This window comes from Pyrgilauda ruficollis, unplaced genomic scaffold, assembly GCF_017590135.1.
Source record: "Pyrgilauda ruficollis isolate IOZ18807 unplaced genomic scaffold, ASM1759013v1 scaffold9, whole genome shotgun sequence".
NCBI classification, from domain to species: domain Eukaryota; kingdom Metazoa; phylum Chordata; class Aves; order Passeriformes; family Passeridae; genus Pyrgilauda; species Pyrgilauda ruficollis.
Window position 1 is genome coordinate 5,436,607 of NW_024531043.1, and position 27,562 is coordinate 5,464,168.

Genomic DNA, 27,562 nt, shown 5'->3' on the forward strand with positions numbered 1-27,562 from the left:
TTACTTTGATTAGTATTTGGCATGCAGTGTAATAAACAGCACATATCTGTGGCCTAAGGAGAAGTGAAAAACAAAAGTTAATAGAAACAAAGTAAAAAAAAAAATTAGTTTGGCAGCAAAGTGAATTCTGCTTCTTAAAAGGAAAAAAAATCGTTGATAAAGAAGGGGGTAAGTGTCCCATGTCTTCTGAAATGAGAATGGACTGTCAGGCTGAAAGCATTTTAGGAAATGTGCAAGGACACTGATGTCCATGCCAGACCAGTTTATCCCAAAGCATATCTGTGTTCACTCTTGGATGTCATTTTTTTCTGGGAAAAAACCATTTCTTTTAACAAAGTACAAGTGCTAATTCAGGAAAAAATTGTAGATCTAGATCTCTAACAGGAAATTTGTTATGTCCAAGGCCTGTTACCAGGTCAGTAGGACTATTTGCCTAACTGCTGTAGCTTTTACAAAAAAAAGGTCACATCTGAAAGATCCATAGACAAACTTCCTGAAGGACAAAAGGCATCATGCTGCTTGTTTCCCTCCTGAAGTTGAATTATGCTGTGGAACTTTTCCTGCACAGCTGCTGGGACAAAAGGGAAAAATGTATCCCATGCTTGCAGTAGGGATATCTGCTTGTAATTTGTTCATACTGCACATCCATTAACAGGCAGGAAAAAAGCATTAATTTCATACTCTGCCCCTTCAAACCTCTTCACTGAAGCTTGTCAAAGAGAAGAGTCTAAAGTTAGCACTAGTTAAAGGTCAGAGGACTGTTCCTCTCCTTCCCATACCTCTTCCACTGGTTTGGTACATCAGCCCTCCCCAAGTTCAGCAGTGATCACAAGGACCAGTTCCATTTAAAGAAATGTGTTTTTAAATGTCTTGGATGACTGTTATTCAATAGTTACTCAGGTTTTGCATGAGCCAGCTAGTCCTGCATTGAGATGTTCTAGTGGGTGGCATTTTTCAGCTGTCAGTGATGCTGATTTGAGTGAAAGCAGGACCATTCTTTGCATATTGAGAGAAGATTAGTGTTTATTAGAGACTTAATGTATAAGTTACGGAATTACTTTTCTATTTCAAATTTTTATTGATGGTATATTTGTTCTGAATAGCTGGGGATAACTGCATTTTTCTTAACCAATGTGACCTTTAAATGCAGTCAGATAGTGCCAGAATCTGAAGCAAGAGTTAATGGTTACATTATAGTTGTTGAAGCAAATATTTGACTTTCTTGCACAATGTATGAAGATCATGAGTTTTGAGCAGTAGCTGATTTGCTTTCTGCTTGACCTCTTTGCCTTGAATAATTGTCTTTACTTAAGTCCCCAAAAACCAGTATTGCAGATGCGCCAGCTCATTCAATCATTGATAGACTAATTAAACTTAGGGCATGAATATTTAAGCTTTTGCATATGCTTTTCTTTTTTGTATATGCTCTCCTTTTTGCATACAGATAAAACAGTAAAATGTGTATATGAATGTTAATTTCTGTTGTGCACTTCCTGTACTGAAAATTGTCTATCACCTGATGAACTTAAAAGACAGGAATAGGAGAAAACATCTGAGTTTCCTATTCAGTGTCAGCTCTTCATCATTCATCATCATCTAACAGCAGTATTTCACTGGCTGGCAGGTTGAAAAGCTTTTTGTATGGAGCATATCACTGGAGTAGATGCAAAATTACAAACAGTTGTGTATAAAAGCAAAATTAAATCAACAAATTAAACTTAATAGTGGAAAAACACCTTTTTAAGAAAATTCCTAATTCTTAAAAGAATGGTTGGTTTAAAGCTTACTTGTGTGTTTTTGCTAACATAAGACAAACTTATGATGTATATAGATATATTGATACAGTATTTGATACTGCAGAAAGTAATAAAAATACTCTCACTGGATTATGAGGCACATTTTTTTAAAAGCTATGGTGTAAAGTAAGATATGCAGAGGTATGTTCATTGTCTTTAATAATTTGAATGTATGGCGCAGCTCTGTTCCTTGTACCAAGGAGACAGTGATATTCTGCAGCATTTGTGTGCATCAGTCTGAATGTTAATACACATTTGTTAATTTGTTAATACAATTGTGTGTATTCACCGAACACTAAATGATGCAAGCAAAAGAAAGAATGGAAGCATTTGATCTGTTTCAAGTTAGATTGTGGAAAATGCCCAGGTGAGGCTTAGGTGTCTATGGCTGGTCAGGTATTCAAGATTTCCTTAGTTCTATTTATCATAAATAGACATCCTAGCACAAATTTAGAGCTAGATTTCAAGACTCCAGATAGTCTAAATACTTTATTGATTACATTTTATACACTGTTGCAAAACACAAAGTGTAAGGCACTTCATGATTTTTTTTTTCACTAGTAATACATTTGTATCAGTACATGGCACTAATTGCAGACAAATTATCTGCTGCTGTGAGTCCATTCATGAAAAACTACCTGTAGATAATACGTTTTCTTTTTATACCAGTGACTTTTGTATTGGTTAATACGACAATAAATTTTCCTTTATGATACTGGTATTTTAACATATCATTATACAGCCCATGTGTAACAGAGTGTTGGAGGCTCTTCTCTGCTTTTAAGATGTGGCTGGGTTGGCAACTCTGCCCATGAACAGAAGGCAGCTGGTGCGGTGCTCGTAGATCAGGAACAGGAACGGGCGGTCCACGACAAAGCGGATCTGAGTGGAGAGAGGCATGAAGCCCACCGTGGTTATTGTTGCAGCCTCTGTGCCCTCCTCATTCACTGTGATTGTGCCTTGGTGATTGAACTGTTCAGACAAACAAAACAGGAAAACAAACGAGAGAAATTGAGGCTCTCCTAAGTACACGAATGATGTGCTCACAGCCTTCCCTGCTCCACGTCCCACACCCTTGCGGGTCACCCTACACAGCACCAAAAACCTTTGGGGTTTGTTCTGTGGAGAAGCCTCTTTCTGACTGACTACAACACTCTTAGTGCCTTTGCATCTGATTAAACATGTGCTTCATTATGGGAACAGACAAGGACAAACCCATAACCCTCCCTCCTCTGTCCTCCAGAAGAGATGAGGAAAAAATCTTGTTTTGGCATACTGGGTAATATTATTACTGAGCTGCCATATTATTGGGTGATAGAGAAGGTGAAGTGAGGAGTAAATACCCTGTCAATGGTGATCTTCTCGTCTGATATACCAGAGTAGTCTCCTTTTCCATTGAACAGGTCTTCTATTCCCATGGATCTCAGATAATCAATCAAATTATAAGTCTTCTCCAGCTTAAATTTAGGCAGAACCACTTCTCTTGTTCTAGTAAAAATAAACACAAAAAGGAAAAATCATTGAGCAGGTCTTTATGTGCATGACTCCTTTGCTCTACAGACCTGTGGTGGTTTGGAATTTTTTTGCTGTCTTCAGCAAGCAGAACACAGATATACAGGACTGTATTTTTGCTTTCAAAACTTGAGCATCATGACTTTTAAAACTGTGCTTTAACAAATTAATTCCCCTGTGAAAACTGTTTGTTTGCCAGTTTGATACTTCATTTATAATGATTTGCATTATTTATGTGTATCAGGTATGTGACTTTGAGCAGTTCACTGCATGCTTGTAACAAGTGTCGAGCTGTGAGATTTTCTGAAGCACTAAACTGGAGAATTGTCACTTACTGTGTAGAACAGAAATAGGCTGAATTCCTGGATAGCCCATTAAATCATCTCCTTTGATCAAGTCTGAAGATACCCTGTCATCTTTCTCAAGGGAGGCTTTATTATTTTTCCTCTCCCATAATTGTGATGTCCTTTGATTATGGAATGTGTTCCTTGACACACAGCTCTGTTGAAATGCTCAGTGCTGAACAGAACATAGGCTGATGTGACTCAGATTATTGGTTCAGAATAATGTTATTTCACAATCCTTTTTTTTTCTTCTCATTGTAAACTTTATCAGTAAAAATGTTTTCTTTAAATCTACATCATTATATACTCAGTAGGAAGAATTTTGAAACTTCATTACAATTTTCTACCTCAATCATCCTTGATTTCTTGACGGTATTTAAATTTTGAGAGATCACCAGTCCTGATTTTTAATTCAATAAATCCATTTTTTGGAGGTTTTGTTTAATATTTTTTATCAAAATATATTATGCTCTGCATGCTTTACTTACCCTCATCAGTCTCATCAAGAAAACACATTAAGACTTTACCAAGATGTGCTTTTCAGCAGGTACCTGTTTGTCATGCTCTTCTGCCACTTTTCTACCACTTGAGGTGTGATCTGCTTTTCGAGGGCTTTCATGCCAGCCAGTTTGTGTGGGAGCACCACGAGCATGCTGATGTTGCCCACGAAGGGCAGCTGGATGATGCTGCAGTCCAGCTCAGGGTCAGCAGCAGCCAGGAAGGTGCCCTTGGTCTGCATCATGGGCACCTTCACCGTCTGCTTCTCGTTCAGCCGGAAACTTCGCTTCGTGGTCATTTCTGCTGGAAACTTGTTCTCCCAAGTTCCTGTTCGCACAAGGCAGAAGACAGATAAACCCCTAGGTGGCTGTTTAATGAATTGTTCCCAGAATAGATTTACACCAAGCTTTAAGTAGATGGATTGGGATATACTGTAGGAGATTGTTGATTTCAGTGAAGCTTGAATTAGAAGACAAGTTTTAAAGTGACTTCAAAATTCCTGGCTTTCTAACTTAACATTTGTTTTGAATTACGAAAGCAGGTGAACACAAACCAGAAATAAGAATTTGGTTGGTGTGTATTATTGTTCCCTGTAAAGAACCTCAAAATTTAAACAGATGCAAAGAATTTTCTAGGGTTTGCCTCTAGCAGAACACCTGACCCAGGTGAGTTTTCTGAGAGATGTGATGCTTGAATCCAGTTCTGAAGGCACCTTCTTGGAGAACATTAGTGATGTATCAAGCTAAGCAAGGGCTGGATTCATTTTGCATAAGGTCGTAAAAGATGCTATGCTGAAAGTGTTGTGTTACCTTAGTCCATTTAGAATGGTTCATTTTCTCTCTTAACCTGATGAATTGGGGTGTTGACTGCTTAATTCTGTGGTCCAGTTTGATGGGATAACAGGCTCCTGTAGATGTGCTGAAATCTGACAAGTTTATGCCCAAATAATGCAGTCCAACACATTTTGCAGCCCAGAAAGCTTTGCCATCAGGGTTTGAAGCTTTTTATGTGGAGATACTCTGGATAGCAGAAATATTTATTAACTGTTTGAAAGAAGGTTTTTTAAATGCAGTGTTCTATTGGTCTTTTTATAGAACTGTGGCTCTGGAATAAACATCATTTCTTAAGGGGCAGACAAAACTGGAAGATTATAGTGGAAGTAGGGTTACTAGTATTTCCTGTAAAAACTCAGGAATTTAGATCATCATTGGCAAGCAAGTATGTGAGCAATGTGACTGTGACTGTGTGCAGAACCTACAGTATAACCTTAATTGGTTCTTTAGCCTGACTTTGTCAGATTTACTGTGAATAAGAAAAGAAAAGCCTTAAGTCTGTCTTTCATTCTCATAGTTCCTGCACATGTCAGGCTGATGGGGACCAGTTTGAGAAGTGATCAGACTGTGGTTAGTAGTCTGAAAGGTATGGGGCATAAAATGGATTATGGTATTCCCAAACAAATAGTCTCATTTCCAAGGAAAACCCAGTATCTGGCTGTTTTTCAGGGAGCAGAATTCACGGATGAAGGACTCCAGCCGGCCATTGACATGGGGCTGCTGTGGGCCAGGGGAGCTTCAGCAGCTCTGCCATCCACTGAGGGGTGGGAGACAGGATCAGCTCTTCCTAGTGGAAGAGAGGAGCTGGGGAACATTTTTCTTGGATTCAGTTTTGCAAATGTGTTTGTCTTGGGGTAGAATACTGATCCCCAGCAGGAGCTGTGTGTCCAGCTGAAGCCAGCTGGCACTTTATGACTCCTGTGTCTTTCTGTTTTGAATCTTCCCCCAAGATGTCTTTTGGACCCATCTGTGGTGGCAGATGTTGAGTCCCTTGAGTGACTCCTCTTTTGCACTTGTGACTGGCATCTCAGAAGAAATCAGGACATTTTGGACCTGTCAACATTTGTCAGTTACCAAAACTGCCATGGCTAAAATAGCCAGGTCCTACTTGGTAGGAAGCTCATAAATGATTGCTCAGAGCTGTGCTGAATGGGGGGTAGGCTGGACATGTGTACAGGATAAAATGGCTTCTTACCAACATAAATAGTTTCCAATAGTTTCTTCATGGTCTTCTATATAAAAGGAGGATGAAACCTCACAGTGTTTGTCAAGTATCCCACTATTCACTCTTACTGGTACTGAGCATCTCTGTATATCTGGAAATGCTTACAGGTTTCTTAGTTCTGGGGGCTTAACAGAGCTTTTCTGCAGTGGTACAAACAGCGCAAAAGGAAAGATATGGACAAAATTCAGCATGTTAGAAAGAGCAGTGGGGAAACTAAGAAACCTAGGAGCAGAACTTGCTTTTAAAAAGTTCAGTTCCACTCAAAGTAGTATTCCCAGGAGACTGTCACTGTAAGAAAAGAATGAGAGCAGTATAGGTCTTTGTTTTGAGGGTTAGAAATTACAACCTTGAGCAGATGGCACCAAGGTAATTTGGACTAAGAGGACTTCATGGGAAGAAGAAAAACCCTGAAGTCTTTTTGATCTTGATGACTCAAGAGTACCAATACCATAGCTGTCTATTTTTGTGGTGTTTTTGTTATTTTGAGATGGCACAAGTATTTAATAATTTCAGAGTGAAACAAAAAGGTATTTCAAATTTCACCAAATTATGAAAAAAATAAAAAAGTATCTGTTTCACTTTGTCTAGTCCTTTTCTTAGGATGGTTTAACAGGCAGTAAAGCCCTGTATTTAGTATGATATGATCATCAGGGGTGTAGTCAAGAATACAAGTGAGTGCTTCTTGGATGGTACCTGAGAATAGGAGATTACTGAATTTTATGCTAATGATTGCTTCAGATTCTTTTAGGAGTAAGTGGCATTATTCAAGGAAGTAATTCCTTGCAAGTGAGTGGGAAAAAGTACATTTATAGGACTGTTGCTTCTATAACCTACTGAGATGGCAGGTGTAAGAGAGGCCTTTGTTTCCTGGAAGCAGGGACATAACTGGGGAAAAATAAACTCCTTTATGGATTATGGAAAGGAGTGTGTTGTACTTGCAAACACTGTTACCCTTTTGAACTAATTTGTCTTTCCTTACCCGTGTAAGTCAGTAACAGATTTCCTTTTATCCTCAGTTCTTCTTTCATTGGCATCTCACACCTCTTCTCATTTAATATAATTTTAGAAGTTGGTTGAAAAACTAACAAACTTTCGACCTGAGGCAGATAATTTATCTTGAAAATCTCACCATAGTCTCTTATTTTAAATGTCAAGACATTGAAAATAAGGGTTTATAATAAGAATATATTGTAGAGTCTTTATTTCAAGCCTCTTTTACTGTTCAGCCTTTACTAATACATGAAGGATCCCATATCAGCAGATCATTCATGCTGAATTAACTGAGATATTCCATGTAGTGAATGTGTTTGGTTTTAGTTGTAGAATAGCAGTGTTTTGGTCATTCTCTTAGGTCCCCTATATGGACTTGTTGACAAGGATCACACTCTGATCATATTAAAAAATTGCTTCCTTCAAGCTGAAATTATTTGTAGCTGTTTGTATGAATCCTGAATACTTCAGAGATATTAAGTGCTTTAACTGAAATCAACCTGTAGCATTTCAGTGACACTAAGACTGAATGTGACTAATGACTTGCATATGCGTCTGTACCTCCCCATCTGATACTTCTAAAAAGCTTATGCTCTCTGGGGCTGCTCTGCATTCATATGTTGTTTTTCTGTCTCACTGTGATTCATTAAGGTTTTGGAAGTAGTAAGCATTTGCTCTAAGTATGCAATACCCACTAACTTCAGAGCATTGTTGTGCTACAGAAACAGGCAAAAATGGGCGAATAATACAGATTCCTAATGAGGGAGTTAGTAGATTTTTTGTCATGTACATTAGACTTAAGTTTTGTCTGGGATTTCTAATGACATATGGCAGTGCATTGCAAACTGAAAAAATCCATCACTAAGATTGAAATAATAGTCTTACCTTTAAAGTAAAGACAATTAAGAATCATCATCAGTGTTGTAGGGTTTATATTCACAAGGGCTTCCTTTATTAATCCCTTGGTCAGCTTCAAGATGCGTTCATTGGTTTTGGCTATGAAGCTGGGATCTGAGAAATCAGCTGGTTGGGGGTCAGCAAAGTAGTATGTTTTCATATTGGTTTTGAAATCATTGAGAACAGAAAAGTCTTTATGGATATAAAGGTCATTGACAGACCTCAGCGTGTAGCCAAAGTTGCGCCTGAAGAGCCGATGGGTGAGTTTGCGGAAGAGGTTGTGAACGGTCATGAGCTCGTATTTGCTGCTGGCATTAATGAAGTCTTGAAAGCCAAGAACTGATAAGACTTCCTGCTGGGTTTGATCCTTCAGACCCAGGGAAATCATAGCCATTGCAGTGGAAATACCAACAGGAGCCATGATAATATTGTCTGAGGAGCTGGCCTGGTCTGCCACGCTGCGGTACAGGTTGAAGCCAAAGTTTGCATTGAGGATATTGAGGCGCTGGATTCTGGTTTTGCCTTGGAATAGTTCAAGAATATTTCCCTGTTGAACTTCAGAAACTATGTGTGGGGCAGCATCAATAACATCACTGTAGTCATCTTCACTCAGTATCTTGTCAAGGTCTAGGTAGTCCTCTTCCTCCTCCTCTTCAGGAATCAAGTCATTAGTGATGGTGTTTTCTCTGTGGAACTCGAGGGGTAGGTTTGGCATGTAAGTCCCGTTTTCGTGTGGCTGTGCACCTTTAAGGCTTTCAAAATGCTCAGTGGCGTCCTTGACTCCACAAAATGTGGAGGTTATGATGAGAGCAAGGGCAAGCAATTGAAATAGGAACTTCATTCTGACTGGTGAAATCCTGGAAAACAACATAACACAGTTGAGAGAGTCAAGGGTAATTGAATTTTAGTTATCTATTCCCTGATTTTAAGTTCATGCTGATTTCTGTGGCAGCAGAAGATCTATAGTTATCCTGTTTGACAGTACTGTATTTTAGTGGAACAGATGTCAAATAGAGGGGTAAGTCTGTTTTACTGGTAATTGGTTTTGCTTACACAATGCCTCCAGCCTGCCAAAGAATTGGTTGACCTCCTCCCATACAAATAGTCATTAATGGCATATTTCAACAGTTACAAACTCATTACCCAGAATATGTGGGACCCTTTATTTTAAACTGTTACACTTAAACTGTGCACTAACTGTGTGAGTAGTGTATGCTGAAAATACAACATGAAGTTAAGTTTGAAGATTTGAGCTTGGTAGGAAGAACAGGGACTCCTGATCCAATCCCCTGCAGAAACATACCAGAAGGCTGACACGTACTGAAAAATTTGCAAAACAAACATCCTGTAGCTACAACAAAAATGGAAGTTTTGCGGGAGTATTTTGGACAAGCAAGGCAGCAGTCTGGTGAATAAGGGTGATCTAGGCACCTAGAAAGACGTGTATTTGCACTGAGTGCCATTAGTGGGACTGCACTGGGGGAGTGTTGGGCATGAACATCTGTCCTGGCCCACTCATGGCCTTACTGGGGCGTGTTACTCAATGTCTGTGCACCCTTTCTGCAGCTCTGCCCTCATCTGCCACTTTTGTAATGGATTGGCTTGATTCTGCTTTTGGCTTAGTTATGGTTCGTTTCACTTTTGTGTAGCACTGCAGAACTCGTAGTGCTCTCTGTTTTCTTCGTGATGTGAAGTCTCTGTGGGCTCCCTTCAGAGCTTTGTTTCTCTAGGGTTACTGTGATACCAGTTCTAAATTTGTAACCTCACCTCTTTTATTTGAGAATACATTTAAGTAGAACCTGCATTTTTCTAAGGGAAACTTAATCAATCTCTTAATCTACTGAGTATTGGACTATTGCATCTTAAAATTATTTTTTAAATCAAGAATTTTCTTCCGTATGTATTTGAAGAGAATCCATCAGACTTACTCAGCTGTAAAACCCTCCACCAACAAGTAGGTCTAAGAGACTTTTCACCATAACATTGGGTGCAGTAATTAAAGTGATCTTCAAAATATATGAAAAAGTGTAATTGCCTTCTGCTACAGTCAGAGATCAAAATGTAGGTGTTCAATAGATCTGTCAGCTGAAACTGCGTGGGTGTCTGAATGCCAGGCCTGGGGTTTTGCTCAGACTTAACTATAAAGTTATTTTGCGAATTTATAAAGTTAATCTGGATTTATACACTTTCTTGAGTAAAAGACAGTTATTTACAATATAATATAGCACAAAATACTGAATACAATTAAAACAAAAATCTTACTAAGATGTCGATTAAAATGCTTTTTAAATTAGGAAAGAGAGTTGTTGTGTAAAGTATAAAGGTTCACATAGCTGTACCTGTTCACTGACCTGTGTATCAGTGAATAAAACCTTGAAGGAAAATATTTTCAAACATGTTGTAACAGGATTGAAATAACTGAGCTGACAGATTCGTTTTGGAAACTCTCCCCCGGACTAATTTGCTTTAAATCCTGAAACCATTTAAGGTGATCCTCCCATATAAAAGAATACATTGTTTTGCAGAAAATATCCAAATAAGACACTTATGAATTTGTTTTATGGTGTGACTGAGCATCTAAAGTCAGTTTTTTCTTATTGTTTCTCCATAAATTCATTTGTTTTTTCCCCGCCCCCAGAAGTCAGGCCCTTAGGGCTGAGATACTCTGTCCAGTAACCATTGATAAACGTTTTCTGCTCTTGGCACAGCAGAATTTGCTGTCTGTATTCCCAGCTTTACGTTCTCATCTTCACCAAAGTAAAGTTATTGCTCAGCTGCACTTACACAGGCAAAACATCCCCCTTCTCTGCAGTATATATGTCTTTGGTGAGATCTACCCAAAATCACAGAAGAGGTAAATGAAGCTTACCTTTAAGCCACTGTACGGGAAGGATGTGTTGAAAAGCTCAAGTAAAGGGAACAGCAGGGTTTAAATCTGAACTTTGACGCTGGTTTTTTGTGTATCTCCCAAAGTAAACATTCCCTAAACCAAACACTGCTAAACTTACTTCGTCAGCCAAAATCCCTCCCTTGCCTAGTGATCTCTGCTGAATTCTCTGTTGTTTGTTGAACTACTTTTATAGCTTTGCAGGTACTTGTTCACTTTTGAGGAAGGTCTTTGAGCAAAAATCAGTGTGTGTGTGTATGTGAAGTTTCAAAGTCAAGCACGCACATAAACTTGACTGTTAATGGCAGGAAAAGCCATGTAGCTGCTGTTTGTGCTGAAATGGGGGACGGGGGGAGCATCTTAGTGCAAATGTGTTTGGGGCCTCTGTGCTTGTGGTGGGGTTTCTTCAGCTGGTGTTGTATTGGTGCAAAGATTTCCATTGCACAAACAGCTTTTTACCATAGTGCTGTTCACCAGCTTAAACTCAGACTGATTTTATTATAATAGAGAGACTTTTTCATGCTTTTCCTTTTTAAATGACTAATCTCCCTCATGATTTACAAATGCATCCAAAGCTGGCTTTATGTAAGGTTTCACTGAAATACTGCTGGCTCTCATATCTTGAGAGAGTTATTGTGGTTAGAGAAAACTTCTTCAAGCTAGATTAGAATGTAACATTTTGTTAGTAAAGTTTACAGTAGTAATATACAGTCATACTGAATAAAGCTTGTGGTTTAATGGACAATTTCTTTTACTTTTTATACACTGCCTGTGCTTTTAACTCTTTTTAGGATAACACATTATGATCTTTGTTATATAAATATATCTAAAGTTGTGTATCATGTTGGCTGAGAGGATGTACTGCTCCTCCAATGGTAGCAGCTGTTTGTGCAAAAAGTATAGGAGAATTTTAATAAGTGTGTTGAAAATAATGCTCTTTTACTTGCTTGTTTAGATAGTAAATTCTTCAGAACTGATGTCATTCTGTGCGTGGGTGCAAACAATGAAAGATCCCCAACTGGTGCCTCAATGTATTTCCACAAAGCTGATAAACAATAGCACCAGAAGTGGTTTTGGCTAATATTTATTTAGTTTGGAGTTCCTTTACACTCAAGCAAAGCTGCATGGCATTGTCTTCGGGGCAGTTTAAAGGACCATGTGGTCTCTTCCTCCCTGCAGTGGATAGTATGCTAATATTATGTATTCTCCTCAGAGGTTACTGTACCAGCATGGTGTTACTCCTGTGTAAAACAAAGGAAATTCTTACTTCAGGCATTTCAAAGTTAGCCTCTCAGCTCTCCAAAAAGGACTTAATTCCGACTATGTAACAATAGCAATATAATGCTAGTTTTCATAGGTGACAAAGAATATTACCTTTGTAAATCACAGTAAAGAAGGTACATGGATTGATTCCTTAGTGTGGAATTAATTTATTCTAACTCCCACCATTTTCTGATGTTAATTTTTATTTCTTTGGTAGCTCACTAGACGCTTGCCACCCATCAAGGAGGCCAAGCCCAGGCTGCAGAAGCTGTTCCGTGATTTCTGGTTGTATTCGGTGCTGATGGGATTTGCTGTGGAAGGATCAGGTACTCTGCATTCTAAGGGGACAGCATTGCTGCTCACATTTAAACTTTTGATGACTCTAAATACAACTCTGTGCAAACCATTCCCAGTAGCTCAAAGAAAAATTACAGGCATATAGAGACTTCAAAGCAAACAGCTTACATGAATGACAGTTCTCTGGTGGGATTTCTTTAAATCTTTGCAGTTTTGTTGTCAGATTCAGCCCAATACAACTTGTAGTTAGTTTTATTCCTAATAGCCTTAGTTATGAGTTTTGATAGCCAGATTCCTGTAATGGAAGACAAGACACATGGGGTACAATGGTAATTAAGTAGAAACTTCACTTAAACGTACTTACTAAGTTGGGAACATGGGTCATGTGTGTTGAGTGTCTGTGCTTAAGAGCATGAAAAATCTGCCCTAGAAGTAGTGCAGAGCTTGGTAATGCAGGTAGCTTTGTGAAAATTGATTTTTTTTTTTGATCCCTCATTCCACCTTCCTCTTTCTGTTCCAGGTCTTTGGCCAGAAGAATGGTATGAAGGTGTGTGTGAAATTGCCACCAAGTCTCCATTACTGACATTTCCCAGCAAAGAGCCACTCCGATCTGTTCTGCAGTACAATTCTGCCATGAAGAATGACACCGTGACTTCTGTAGGAATTCATTTCTTCCATTACCTCCTTCCATAACGTCTGCTAGTGTTAAATGACATGGTACCTGTGCTATATTGAAATAGCACACCCCTTCACCTGCCTCCTGTCAGTGAAAAGCAGCTATGTTCCACTATTCTTCTGACAACAGGGTGTATAAGTGACTTGGGGTCAGTTTTATGGAGTGTTAATACAAGTATTTAGGGGAGTAGCAACACCACCTTGATTAGGTGTAGAAGCCAAGTCTTTGTGGAGATGGAAGCCTCTTTGTGTTTTTTCATCCATTTTGTACCTGTCAAAACTTGCACTGATTGGAAAAAGAAAATCAACAAAGTTTGAGAGGAAACAACACCTTCAGGCTTTCAAAGAAATGTTAAGTTTGCTCTGGCTTGATACTGGTATTCTTTTCTCTCCCTAGAGTTTGTAGAATAGATTTTGCAGGACAGATTTTGCCCAAGGGCTCTTTTTGGCTTATGAAATCTCTTTGGCTCCCAAATAATACAGAAATCTGCATTGTGCCTAGTTCTGTGACACCAAAGACTGGCACAAGTCCATGAAGTTTCAGGAGCTGGATAGTGCTGATGTTGGTCAAACTTGCATGCATTTAGTGTAGGAATTGTATTTCTTCATTGGAATAACTGCATGGGAATTACCAATTATTTCTACCAGAAGCTTGATTCCAGATTTAATTCTGTTCTGTGTTTGAAGCATTGTGACTTGCTGAGTCAGGGGAGGCTGGTCTGAGTCTGTAGGCAGAAGCATCCTGACATATTGTTTGTGAAGGTTGAAATGTTAACAATAGGTGAATGAATGTTTGAGGACACAAACTAGTACAGGACTCCCACTTCAGATAACTTAATGTATTCATCTCTAGGCTGAATTAAATGAATTACGGAGCACCATCATCAATCTCTTGGATCCTCCTCCAGAGGTGTCAGCGTTGATCAATAAGTTGGATTTTGCCATGTCTACCTATCTCCTTTCTGTTTACCGCCTAGAGTATATGAGGTTTGTGCTTATCCATGTTCAGTTTTTTCACTTATGAAACAGAAAAAAAAACAACTAAAGCAAAACAATCAGTAAGTTCCTGAAACAAATAAAATCTGAAATAAACAAAACCTGAAACAAATAAACAAAACCCCAAAGATGCCAACTTACAGAACTCTCCTTCCCTAGGGTGCTGCGTTCAACTGACCAAGATCGCTTCCAAGTCATGTTTTGCTATTTTGAAGACAAAGCAATTCAGAAAGACAAATCTGGTAAGATTTACCTGTCTAGGTTTCCTCTTGACTTGAGGTATGAGGAAATTATCTCCAGGCCTGCAAAGCAGAAACAAATCAAGCAGCTATATAACAAAATGAATCATGTTCACCAGATTGCTGCTGCTTTTTTCTTGCCAAGAGCACTGGTTTTGTTTTGAAACAAGTTCAATATTGGCTGAGTAAACATAAACACTTTTTAACTGTTAAGCCTGGTTTATAAAACAAATGTAATTTTGACAATGAAACCTGTCACTTCTCTCCATTCCTCAGGCATGATGCAGTGTGTGATAGCTGTTGCTGATAAGGTCTTTGAAGCTTTCCTGACAATGATGGCTGATAAAGTAGGTTTCCTGGAAACTAAAATTTTGAATTTGTATAAATGTTCTCATTTCAGTTTATGAAAGTGAGTTTGTCTGTTCCTTTAGGAGCTTCATACTTCTCTTTGGCATGTTTTTTAGCCTAAAACTAAGGAGAATGAAGAAGAGCTGGAGAGACATGCTCAGTTCTTGCTGGTGAATTTCAACCACATTCACAAGAGGATCAGAAGAGTTGCAGACAAATACTTATCTGGACTGGTAGACAAGTGAGTATAGATTTCATGTTTCTCTTTTCACAATGACTGTTTAATGGTTGCTTGGGCACTTGGTGACACTGATCAAGTGGATTTCTTGGCTGCTACTTCTGCTGAAATGTCTGCTTGAAAAATTACATTCAAGGGTATTTTTAGCCTGAGCTCAGAAACCTCTGGTGAAAATGTGTGTCTGCTTAGTATTGCCATGGGTGGAGCAAAGCAAAGTGCCCATGATAGAAATGGAATCTCAGCTCCTGTGCAATAGCTCTCCTCAGCTTTTGGCTCTGGATAAAGCCAGGCTGCTGTGAGCCATGGCAGGCTCTGTGGCTTCTGTTGAGTATGAGCTTACCTAGGGATGTATGAAGCTGGCTCTTTGAGCAGCTCCCTTGATAAAATAATGGCCTTCTTCAGCTCTCCATGGTTATTGTATTTCTGAATTCTGTCTTGTTCTAGATTTCCTCACTTGCTGTGGAGTGGAACTGTGCTGAAGACTATGCTAGATATTCTTCAGACATTGTCTCTGTCTCTTAGTGCAGTAAGTGCTTTTCTTTCATAGAACTTTTTTTTTTGCTTTGTTCTGCATTTATTTGATACTGAATTGTGTTTGCAATTTGGTTTTCCTTTTACTAAGATTGGTAAAATCTTAATTTTAAATTCTGTGAAGCAAGAATTATCTCTGCAACCCTATTTCATAAGTAGTAAAATTAGTGCTAAAAAGTTGTTGTCAGATGTGGTTTATAATTGTTGAAATGTCTCATTTGAAATAAAATTTCAGTGGTGTTTTTCTGGTTTGTGGTTTGTTTGGTCATCTATGAATTAATGGTTTTCAGATTGTATTCTCTCCAGTCTGTGTATGTGTATCCATATTTCTTGAATCTGTTACATACTGGAATTTTTGAATATGGGAATGCTTTATAGAATTTATTTTAATGCTTAATGTTGAGGAAAGTGCTTTGGATTTTTGAAATTATTTATTCCAATTATTTATATTATTATTTATAACTGGAATACAAACAGTTTGTTTTAGAGATGTTCGAATTGAGAGCAAATGTCAGCAAAAAAGGTTTGGTAATCAGGCTTCTTGTTTGCTTCCTGTAGTGCTAATGTCAGGTGATGATGAATTTTATCTTACTGAGAGTTGATAATTGTTTCTGTTCAGGACATTCACAAGGACCAACCATACTATGACATTCCTGATGCTCCCTACAGAATAACAGTCCCTGACACACATGAAGCCAGAGAGGTGGGTGGCCCTCCTTGATTTATCAAAGAATGAAATAATGCCTCGTTTCATAGCTTGGAGATAAATCAGTGAGCTACTCTGAATTGTCATTTTTTAAAAGTACTTCCCTAGGTAAGATTTTTCTAATAGGATATGACGTCGTATTTATGTTTTTCTAAATTTAAATTATTTTACTTGACTTAAAGTGTGACAGTTCTTTTCTAATCAAGGGCACATTCAATTGTTACAGAAAATTTTAGCTGTGTCACGTTGCTACAGCTGTCTTGCTCCCTATGTTACCTATTACACACTTAAGATCAGTTCCTCTTGTTAAATGTCCTGTCTTTTACTGATTGTGTTGATGCTTTTTATTCTAGAGCATAGTCAAGGACTTCGCTGCACGCTGTGGGATGATTCTGCAAGAGGCAATGAAATGGGCTCCCTCTGTTACAAAATCTCATCTCCAGGTATGGGCCTGCTTCTGTGAAAATTTGATTTTTGCACATCTTGGACACTGCAAATCTACCTGAGGTTTATATTTCCTTCCCTAAAAAAAGAGCCTCAAGGGATTCTGTCCTTGTGTGAAAGGACAACTAATTACTTTCCCTTCTTCCATGTAGTCCAAAACACTTCATCTCATAAGGGTTTTTTTGTCAGATGTGATTCTTTTAAGAGAAGATCACAGCCTTCAAGCATTTATCTTGATAACTTCATTCATTTTGAATACAGAAGGAGTCTTACTCTGTGTATTTAGGAGGACATTCAGAAAATCTTATTGCCAGGGGAGCAATGCCCTGAAGGGATGAGTAGAGACAGTCTTTTGTCACAATTGTGTGTAATTAAGTTTTCCATAGTTTGCAGTGATGCAGCACTTGCTTTTGAACTGCCTTGTTTTGAAGATAATTAAGTATTTTGGAGTTTGGTTTGGTTTTTTTCAGGAGTACCTAAACAAACACCAGAACTGGGTATCAGGGTTGTCCCAGCACACCGGACTGGCCATGGCTACGGAAAGTGTTTTGCACTTTGCAGGCTACAACAGGCAGAACACCACTCTGGGCGTGAGTATTGTTTGTTCTTTTGTGCACCTGCAGAGAGATCTTGACAATTTAGAGGGCTGAGCAGAGACCTCGTTGCTGCCTACAACTTCCTCACAAGGGGCAGCACAGGGGCAGGCACTGATCTCCTCTCTGGTGACCAGTGACAGGAGGCAATGTCATGAAGCTGTGGCAGGGGAGGTTTAAGTCTGGGTATTAGGAACAGGTTCTTTCATTCAGAGGGTGGCTGGGCACAGGCACAGTCTTCCCAGGGAAGTGGTCACAGCACCAAGACTGACAGAGTTCAAGAGGTTTGGACAATGCTCTCAGTGGTGTGGGGTTATTGTTGGGTTTGTCCTGTGCAGGGCCAGGAGTTGGACTCAATGATCCCTGTCGGTCCCTTCCAACTCAGGATATTCTATGATCCTGTATCCATGGAGGAAATACACATACTCCTTATTTGATTTGGATCAGCCCTGGTGCTGTTGTATGTAGCAGTCCTGATACTACTACCATTATAAGCATAAGGAAATTTAAAACATATGTGGAGGAATAAAAAGATAAAGAGACAAATGGTTTGATATGAACAGTATAAACACCTTGTTATGGTCTGGCCTTAGGCAACCCAGCTAACTGAAAGACCAACTTGTGTGAAGAAGGACTACTCCAACTTCATGGCTTCTCTGAACTTGCGCAACCGTTACGCAGGAGAAGTAAGTACAGGGTTTCTCATGAATGTGGGGTGTCCAGAAGCTCTGGCATCACTTCTCAGGGGATGATGTCCTTCCAACCTATACTGGTGTATGGGTCTATGTTACATGAAACATAGTCTATAAATCCCTTCAGGATAAAGAGTATAATTTTCCTTATTGAACGGATCATTTTAGTGTTAGTCTTGCAGATAAAGCTAACAATTAGATAAAGCTAAAGATTAGATTGCAGATAAAGCTAAAGATTTGGTAAAGTAGTAACAAAAGATGCCTCTGTTTGTGGAGCTCCCTAATCAGCATGTGACCAATACTTAACTGGATTCCTAAAAATACCATTCTTTGTTGAAAACCCCCCTAAATTTTACAGGTTTCTGGAATGATTCAGTTCTCAAATGCCACAGGACGAACATCTGACCTGAATAAACTTATGGTCAAAGACCTGAATGCTGCTCTTGAATCAAGCAATACTGAATCCTACACCCAGGCCATGTTTAAGTTGACTGCACTGCTAATAAGCAGCAAAGGTAATGAAAACCAAATGGAGTTCTGCTTTCTGACTGTGAATGCCAAGCATAATAAACTACAAAAACTATCCATATACCAACCCAGTATGCATCAACTTGCAGCAAAACTGTGTTTTGAATTTTTTCAATTAAGCTTATATTGGGGAAAAGCCTCCTTAAACCAAAAGCTATTTATTATTAGGAACTGATTATTGCCTGTGGTGCACACCAGTTTCATGCTGATGTGGAAAGCAGTTGTTCTGTTGGAGAAATCTGAATGAATGTTTGTTTTCAGACTGTGATCCCCAGCTCCTTCATCATCTGTGTTGGGGACCCCTGCGAATGTTCAATGAACATGGCATGGAAACAGCAATTGCTTGCTGGGAGTGGCTCCTTGCTGCCAAGAATGGAATAGAAGTGCCGGTAGGAAGTGATTTAACTACTCCTTCTCTGCCCCTGCAAGGGGCAAGAGAGAAGATTTTGGGAGATTCACAGATATTGTGAATCTGTGTCAAGGATGTTTAAATGCACTGTTAATCACTTTAGCCTGCCAGGAAGTCTCTGCTCCTGTATTGTTGGAAGTCTGAGCACCCCCACGAGGTGGACTGTGGGAAGCAGACCTTTCTCAACAGCATGAATGTTACAGCAAAAGAAACCTGATAGAATCCCAGCTATAGAATTTACTTTGCTGATGAGATGCCTGACCTGTTAATGAATTGACTCTACACTATCACAAACTATAGAATGGTGTTTTGAAACAAGGAGAAATCAGTGTCCCTGCTCATTAATCAGCCTCTGGTATCTGGTATTCCACCATTACAAAAAACATAGGCTTGCAAATGTCCTAATCCTGTAACAGGCTAAACCAGTTGTATTTTTTGAGATGGGGATCAATGTAATAATAATAAAGCAACTCAGCATGGTGCAGTGACAGTCCATGCAGCTGAGAAAGCTGCCTCTGGTAATTGCTTTGCTTAGGGAGCACCAAGTGTTTCACTTGCTGGAGGTAATCATCCATCTGAATTTACTTAGTTGAGTTTACTTGCAGGTTTCAATGGTTAATTTCTTAAGCATCAGTTTCATTTTTTTTCCATTGGGCATTTGGGGAAAGGTCTTTGTATCTGGTTGAGGAGAAGAGAGAAGCACCTTTGGTTGCTCAGCCCTCTTACTACAGAGGATGCTGCTCCTGAGAGCAGGATCAGCAAAACTGAATTAGGTGCCATCTTTATGTTGTGCTTGATCAGCCAGAGTGTGTTCAGTGTGCTGAGGGGCCAGACTGTGTCCTGCAGGTCACAGGAACCTGGCGTGTGCTTGTCCCTGCTGGGCTCTTGTTGGAGGCAGCAGCCTTTAGTGGAGCAGGAGGAGGGATGGTGTGGGCTGAACTAACAGTTCAGTCTCCTCAACAAAATACACTGCCTGGCTGCTGCTGCCTTTAATCTTTTTATTACTAGCTGGGATTCTGGGGGAGTCTCTCTTCCTTTTGTAATGTGGTATGTGAAAGAAACATTTTCTTTCAGGTGGGATGTATAGACTTGTCTCTGCCTCTTTCAGCACTGCAGTGAATTTTAATTGATGTAGTAGGTTCTTGTGTGTGCTGTGGGGAGAGGTTGTGCTTTTCATATGAGAAGATGCTCTTGAAACAAGAAGCACTGTCACCTTCCTTTTTGCAGTTCATGCGGGAAATGGCAGGAGCCTGGCAGATGACAGTGGAGCAGAAAGTTGGGCTGTTTTCTGCGGAGCAGAAAGAAGCAGATCCATTAGCAGCCTCGGAGGAGAGCCAGCCAAGGCCCTGTCCACCAGAGGTGACCCCTCATTACATCTGGATAGAGGTGTGTATTTTTTCTGAATGTCCCACCTGTGGCAGTCTGTATTTCCTGTTGCTGTGATGTGGGAAAGGACTGGAGTCACGTGCTCACAGCCAGGAGAGACACTCTGTTTAGATGGGCATTATCGTTGAGGGGGAGAAAGGTGTTTGAAACAGAGAAGTCTAGGGGTGGGGTTTGAAATTCAGAAAGGTCGAAGGAAGCATGGTATGTCTGTCTCTTTTTCTCAGTTTTTGGTGCAGAGGTTTGAAATAGCCAAATACTGCAGTTCTGACCAAATCGAGATCTTCTCCAGCCTGCTCCAGCGCTCCCTGTCCCTGAACATCGGGGGGGCAAAAGGCAGCTTGAACCGGCACGTGGCAGCCATTGGGCCCCGGTTTAAGTGAGTGCTCTTGGGTTTTTCCTTCTGGAATCACAGAAATAAGAAATGAGGTTATGGGGAGATGGAAGAAAACAACTAAACACTACATGTTTAACTGAGAATTGCTTTAAAAGCCTGCAGTGATGCAGTCTAAGCTCTGTAGTCCAAGCAGAAGTTGATCACTTCAGCTTGAAAGTACTTTTTTGGTGTTTCAGGAAACTTCATGGGATGATTTAATATAGTGAATAGCCCATATCATGGATCTAGTAATGAATCTAGTCTTTGCTTCATCAGTTACTTTCACCTTTTGTGACTTGAAAGCTTTCAGTTTCTGTGGTTCAGCAGTCACAGCTTTAAAACAGACTGATGATAATGTGAGTAGGTTGCTAAGAGCTCTGAAACAGACACTTCCCAGGCTACACTTACAGCTGTAGTTGTGCTTTGCATGGTGGTGTATTGGTCACCATTTTGGGAGAGCCAACATTTCTATTCTCTGTTTTGCTTATTAGGTTGCTGACCCTGGGTTTGTCTCTGCTGCATGCTGATGTGGTTCCAAATGCAACTATCCGAAATGTTTTGAGAGAAAAGATTTATTCAACTGCCTTTGATTATTTCAGGTACTCTTTTATTTAAAACAATTCACTGCAAATGTGTTTGTGTTTTTCCTGGACCTTCAGTGATACTTCAAAGCAGCAGCTGGTTTTATCTTCTAGTGATTTTTCTTCCTTTCCTTTTTTACCCACTTTAACAGAAACTTGTCTTGTGCTTAAGTATGGTTCATAAATTATCTCAAAGAGACTTAGATATTAGTTTCAGATTTTATGTATGATTTAAAAAGCAGGAATGTTTCTGTTCTTTTCCCTTTTTTTCTTAATTTGAAGTTTATTCAATGCTCAAAATTGTATCTAGATTTATAAGGCTTAAAGAACTCCTGTTATAGTATGTGTGGCTGAAATACAGTTTCACTGTTTTCAAAATACAGACACACTGAATCTGATTATTTCAACATTTGACACACACACCAAAGAAAATTTAATTGATAGGAATGTCTGAATGTGAGGAGATCACTCAATCCTAATAGTAACTTTCAAATGAATCCAGGATGCTGACAGACTGCTGCCCTAATTTTCAGTTATAATTGGAAGTTTGTGCTCTTCAGGCAGAGATAATAAAGCCATGAGGATAAAATGTAGTGATGTGTGGTCTCATCCTTGTAGATATCAGTCAGAATAAAAAGTACGACTTGATTAGGCTGATGAGGGTTTTTGACTGCTGGGAGTTTTTTTCCCCCCCAGTGCATTAAATATTGCATTATTTGTGTGATTTCTTCAAGTTGTCCTTCAAAGTTCCCTACACAAGGAGAAAAGAGGCTCCGTGAGGATATCAGCATATTGATCAAGTTTTGGACAGCAATGTTCTCAGACAAGAAGTATCTGACTGCCAGCCAACTTGTGCCACCTGGTGAGTTCCTTTAAGTGCTCTTTCAAAAGTGTCTGGTTTCTTTGCATTCTACATCCGATCTGTGCTCCATTCTTAGATAATCAAGACACCAGGAGCAACCTGGATATCAATGTTGGATCTCGGCAACAGGCTACACAAGGATGGATAAATACTTACCCTTTGTCCAGTGGCATGTCAACCATATCTAAAAAATCAGGTATTTTTTGGATTGTAACCAGCTCATTACAGCCAATTTTACAGCATAGTTTATGTTCAGATATTTAAAGTCAATATTTACCTTAAACATCAGGCTCATATTCTGGCAGGGTATTTAATTACCAGTGCCAAACTCTGAAAAATGAAGGCAGAAAAAGTTTCACTGATAACAAGCAGGACAGTTCTAATACCACCTGAGTTTTTTGTTAGAATGTTCAATTCTGTTGTGCATGAGAAATAAGACTGGAAGAGATCAAGTTGTATGGAAATCCTCTAAGGAAATTTTTTGCTTCATGGAAATATGCCCCTAGTACTTTTTGGGGACAGCAGAGTGACATTAGATCGTGGACTGTATTTTTGTGCAGTTTTAGAGCTACATGCTCTTTCTTTTTAGAAGACTGCCATGTTCCTAAAGTGAATGCACTGCTGGCTACAATAATATCTCTGTAGCCTGTTGTACTCCATATATTCCAAGAACACCTGCACAATGACTGGCTGCAGTGCTGACTTCCTGCCTCCACTCTGATCTAAGTTACAGGTGTCCTGTGGTTATTCAGTTCATGTGTTCATGTTTCCAGCTGTGGACAGTTTGAAAGTACAGTTTCAGCTACTGAACAATGGCCACTGAAAACTTTTTAATCCTTTTCTCCAGGAATGTCCAAGAAGACAAACAGGGGGACACAGCTGCACAAGTACTACATGAAGCGCAGGACGTTACTGCTCTCATTGCTGGTGAGTCATCAGAAGGATGGACAAACTGCATGAATTTCTAAGACCCTCTTATTGTTGTAGGATAAATAAACTAAAGTATGAGATTGGGAATGTTTTGCTTCTTCCAGAAAACCCTTTCTTTTTCCTGTTTCCTTCAGGCTACTGAGATAGAACGCTTGATCACATGGTACAATCCACTGTCTTCCCCTGAGCTAGAGTTGGATCAAACTGGAGAGAGCAGTGTAGCAAACTGGAGGTCTAAATACATCAGTCTTAGTGAGAAGCAGTGGAAGGATAATGTGAATCTGGCTTGGAGCATTTCTCCTTATCTTGCTGTGCAGCTGCCTACCAGGTGAGATATTTCAAAAGAAACAACTGATGCAATTACTGCTGCCTTAGAAGTTGAGTGAGTATTTACAATACATACTGATAGCACTTGCTGCTGGTTGCAGCCTCTTGCATACTGTCACAACTGTTTGAGACCTTTGAAAAGAGCTAGATTACCTAATAGACTCATTTGGCTCAGTCACTAATGAAGTCCACCTGCCTTTCCTGCCATCTGCTCTTTGACAGCGCTTAGACAGTGTTTGATTCAGAAGAAATCATGTTTGTTTTTTAATAGCATTCAGCCCATTAGCAAGCATAGCATTTAAGCAGTGCTAAAAGTATCTTGGAATGCAGTGTTTTTGCTAGATATTTGCTTCCACTTTACTATTCTAGGAGAATTAGCATAGTTGGCTCTAGAAGGGAAAGGAAATTCTTTCCCCCTTACGACAGTGATAGTTTTTGCCAAGTAGAGTTCTGTACACTGCTTGCTGTAGAATCCCAGACAGAATATTTCAGCCAAGAATCCACTAGTGGAAGTGGGCTGAAATACAACTGGTTTATACAAAAGCACTGGATGAAGACCAGTTGTTTCAGAATCCCCTTTCCACAGCGTATTGGGGTATGTTATTTCATAGCTGACTATTTGTTTATTGAGCATATAGTTTTCTGCCTTCTGCTGTTCTCATCTTCAGATAAATAGAAGAAGCTATCACAATTTTCTAATAATGTTATTGTGTTCCTGGTTATACTTAGGTTTAAGAACACTGAAGCTATTGGAACAGAAGTGACCCGTCTGGTCCGGTTGGACCCAGGAGCTGTTAGTGATGTTCCTGAGGCTATAAAGGTACCTGTGAATACTTTTACTGTTACAGGGTCCCAGGAGGCCCATTTCACTCAGATATGTTGGACAATACAGTCTTGACTTAGCACAGTGTATGTTCTAGTGCTACCCATATCTCTGGTAGGAGAGAATGACAGAACAGCTGTGCAAATAGGATGCTGAGAGCAGAATCACAGCAGTAAGAGGAGGTAGCCAGGTAGCTAATAGCAGCTAATTGTACATTTTGCTTCTGGGTATTCTCACTGTACACCAAATGGCTCAAAACTCATCACTTGCAGTACAACCACCATTTCTGTTCCTTTGGCATAGTAAGTGAAAAGATCACTGGATCAAGCTGTGATGAGTGCTGCTGCTGAAGTTATTTCAAGCATAACATTTTCTGTGTATTCAGAGGCCAAGGTCTGAAAGTGAGGAGGGTTTATCATGCTGATCTGCAGTAGAGCACTTTAGTCCTGTGAGGGACAGTCTTGTCAGAACTGTGTTCTGTACATCAGCTGTAAAATAGATGGCAGGAAAATGGAACCTTTCAAAATGACTCATCCTTTCTTCTTTCTCCCTGTGCAAGAACTCCTGGATTGTACTTTTAGTAACTTCATTTGGTGTTCTAGGAGGTGAGGTGATTCCAACAGCTAGGTTTCCATAGAAAAAAATGCATTAGATAAAACAGCCATAGTTTTGTGAAAAAAAAAAAAGTTCCATATTTCACTTGCCTTGCTGGAGGGAGCTAGATGACAGCATTACTGTCTGATGTGTAGTACCCACACATCAGTGAGTGCTGCAAACCCCTAATGTGTCTGACCTGCTTTTTCAGTACCTGGTTACCTGGCACACGATTGATGCTGATGCACCTGAGCTCAGCCACGTCCTGTGCTGGGCACCCACAGACCCACCAACTGGCCTGTCCTACTTCTCCAGCATGTATCCACCCCATCCTCTGACAGCCCAGTATGGAGTCAAAGTCCTGAGATCTTTCCCTCCGGTAAGAAGAGTTCCAAGAAAGCCTCAACACTGCAGGGGAAGTTCTGGTCCTGGTCGCTGTGGCCACAAGTTTCATTTTAATGCCATGGAGAGGCATGTGCTAAATGGGCATAGCACACTGCAGAATGTGCACAGAGTGGCATAGAAACTTGAAGTTGATTGTCCCATGTAAACCTGGCTCATGTGTTTGCAGCTTTGTTATAAATGACACTAAGCTGAATTCTTCAGACAGCCTTTCTCAAATCATCTCTTTTGCCTCTTCTTTCAATGACAAAGTTGTTTCTTCTAAGGCAGCAGAAAGCAGAAAGCTTGTCAGACTTCTATTAGGACTGTGAAGTATATGATTATTAATTACATTTTTGAAGGGAGTAACTAAACAGAATAATACTTAGATTTGAGAGAGTTACATACATAGTTTAAAATGAAGAGGCGGTGGGATTTTGTTTATCACCTAACTGGAAGGAGCTTTTCTCTGTGTATGTGACTCATCTTCCCTTCTGACTGCTAAAACAAAACAGTAAAACCCTGCCGTCCCTTCTCTTTCAGGATGCCATTTTATTCTACATTCCACAGATTGTTCAGGCACTGCGGTATGACAAGGTGAGATTATGAATCAGCTGCATGTGAAGAAAACAGATTTTTAATGCAGTTTTTAGATTTATAGCAGTAAGTAAACAAAAAATTAGGTGCAATCTAATGTTGCTTATTATTATCCTGTATTGAATACATAGAAGAAAAATTATTGTCTCTAGAGGCTGGCTGGTTTTGGATACACCTCTTTTATGAACACATAAACTTGAGAAAGGCTATGTAGCTTATCTGTCAGGAAAGAGATTTTGTTATGGGAAACCCCAGGTAAGGACTCTGAGTAGAGCTTTTGGAGGTGTGCATGAGAGAACCAGTAATGAAGTTAAATCATTACCCTTAATTATTTTGCTGTAGAGTTAGCCAGAGAAGACTCCAGGAGTGTCTTGTGCTCTATCACATGTATGAAATCAGATCTCAGCCTTATCTTGCAGAAGCCAAAGTAAAGCTTGACAACCAAGTTCAGAGTTCATTAATGTGAGATCATTTTACCTGCCAGCGAGGCAGTGAACTCTGGTCAGTGCTTTATTTTCAGGTGAACATTTCCTGTCCCATAGTGAAGGTGACTGACTGCAGTTATTCCTTGAGAACTCTGCAATGCAGAGCATGAACATCAGACACCTGTATGTTATTATCAATCAAACACCTCTAGGAACACCTATAGACTACAAAAGTAGTTGCAGGTAGAGGAAAGGGAATGTGGCTGCTGGAAGGAGTATGATTTTCTTGGACACTTCAACTTCATAAGTGTCTTCTTACTTTCCAGAATTTCAGTGGAACTGTGCCAGCACATGCAGTTCTTGCCACCAAACTGTACAGTCCCTGTGACACTGTGTAGATTTCTGGTGTTACAGGAGCACGTAGTGATGCCAGGCAAGACCAGTCTCCCTGTTACACTGTGCTTTGTACACATAGAAGGTGATGCTCTGAGCTCAAAGAGATTTGAAATCCAAAAAGAACAGATGGAAAATGGCCTAGAATAACAGAATAGGTCAGTAACAAAGCTGAAAACAGTTTAAGATCAGTTTGCTACCTTTTAAAATACACTGTTATTCATGTCTTTTTAGCAGAGTGAGAGGGTGCAGAGGTCTTTGCATTCATTTAACACTTTCTGGGTTTGAAGAATAGCTGTTAGAAGCAGTAATATTGAGTCTGAGAATTGTAGAACTTTGATCCTTACTGGTCTGCATGTGGTTGCAGATGGGTTACGTTAGGGAATACATCCTGTGGGCAGCTTCCAAATCTCAGCTCTTGGCTCACCAGTTCATCTGGAACATGAAAACTAATATCTACCTGGATGAAGAAGGACATCAAAAAGATCGTGAGTACATTAAAACATAATCTGACTTGACTCCTTTCATGTTCCCAGTCCAGAATAAATCTTCTTCCTGCTTCTTGCTTGTCAGGAAGAATCCTTTTAGCTGGGAAATTCTCTTTTATTTATAAAGGTAGGGCCCATTCTGCATCAGTGCCTGATAGAGTCTATCAAGAGAGACGGGGTGCTGATTCCCTCAGTGTCTTTTTCTGAATACTATCCAAAGGTGCTGATTTCCATCACCCATATCATTTTACTTTCTGAAATAAGCTTCTGACACCGATGCTTCCTTTTTTTCACATGCAGCTGACATTGGGGAACTTCTGGAGCAGTTAGTGGAGGAGATAACTGGCTCATTGTCTGGCCCAGCCAAGGAGTTCTACCAACGGGAGTTTGATTTCTTTAATAAAATCACCAATGTTTCAGCCATTATCAAGTAAGAATTGTACTTCAGAAATTGTGCTCTG

At 39.7% G+C, this 27,562-nt stretch overlaps 2 protein-coding genes across 3 annotated transcripts in view; one reads left to right on the forward strand and one right to left on the reverse strand.

Moving 5' to 3' along the window:
* Positions 1-27,562, forward strand: part of PI4KA (phosphatidylinositol 4-kinase alpha) — a 54,055-nt gene that overhangs the window by 18,949 nt on the left and 7,544 nt on the right. For both annotated transcript variants that reach the window (XM_041488437.1, XM_041488438.1), the window contains exons 20-44: positions 12,463-12,571; positions 13,063-13,199; positions 14,071-14,204; positions 14,373-14,455; positions 14,729-14,799; positions 14,917-15,041; positions 15,483-15,564; positions 16,189-16,272; positions 16,629-16,718; positions 17,190-17,309; positions 17,906-17,998; positions 18,363-18,519; positions 18,794-18,921; positions 20,169-20,327; positions 20,552-20,703; positions 21,192-21,299; positions 22,016-22,143; positions 22,220-22,339; positions 22,991-23,070; positions 23,208-23,401; positions 24,130-24,220; positions 25,029-25,196; positions 25,742-25,795; positions 26,981-27,101; positions 27,402-27,531. In XM_041488437.1, the coding sequence (XP_041344371.1) occupies positions 12,463-12,571; positions 13,063-13,199; positions 14,071-14,204; positions 14,373-14,455; positions 14,729-14,799; positions 14,917-15,041; positions 15,483-15,564; positions 16,189-16,272; positions 16,629-16,718; positions 17,190-17,309; positions 17,906-17,998; positions 18,363-18,519; positions 18,794-18,921; positions 20,169-20,327; positions 20,552-20,703; positions 21,192-21,299; positions 22,016-22,143; positions 22,220-22,339; positions 22,991-23,070; positions 23,208-23,401; positions 24,130-24,220; positions 25,029-25,196; positions 25,742-25,795; positions 26,981-27,101; positions 27,402-27,531 (2,918 nt within the window). The remainder of the gene's footprint in view (positions 1-12,462; positions 12,572-13,062; positions 13,200-14,070; positions 14,205-14,372; positions 14,456-14,728; positions 14,800-14,916; positions 15,042-15,482; positions 15,565-16,188; positions 16,273-16,628; positions 16,719-17,189; positions 17,310-17,905; positions 17,999-18,362; positions 18,520-18,793; positions 18,922-20,168; positions 20,328-20,551; positions 20,704-21,191; positions 21,300-22,015; positions 22,144-22,219; positions 22,340-22,990; positions 23,071-23,207; positions 23,402-24,129; positions 24,221-25,028; positions 25,197-25,741; positions 25,796-26,980; positions 27,102-27,401; positions 27,532-27,562) is intronic.
* Positions 2,267-11,094, reverse strand: SERPIND1 (serpin family D member 1). Its single transcript, XM_041488439.1, has 5 exons — positions 10,965-11,094; positions 8,084-8,952; positions 4,204-4,477; positions 3,140-3,284; positions 2,267-2,768 (listed from the first exon to the last, which is right to left on the reverse strand). Exons 2-5 carry the CDS (start codon positions 8,934-8,936, stop codon positions 2,577-2,579), a joined length of 1,464 nt encoding a protein of 487 aa, XP_041344373.1. The 5' UTR covers positions 8,937-8,952; positions 10,965-11,094; the 3' UTR covers positions 2,267-2,576.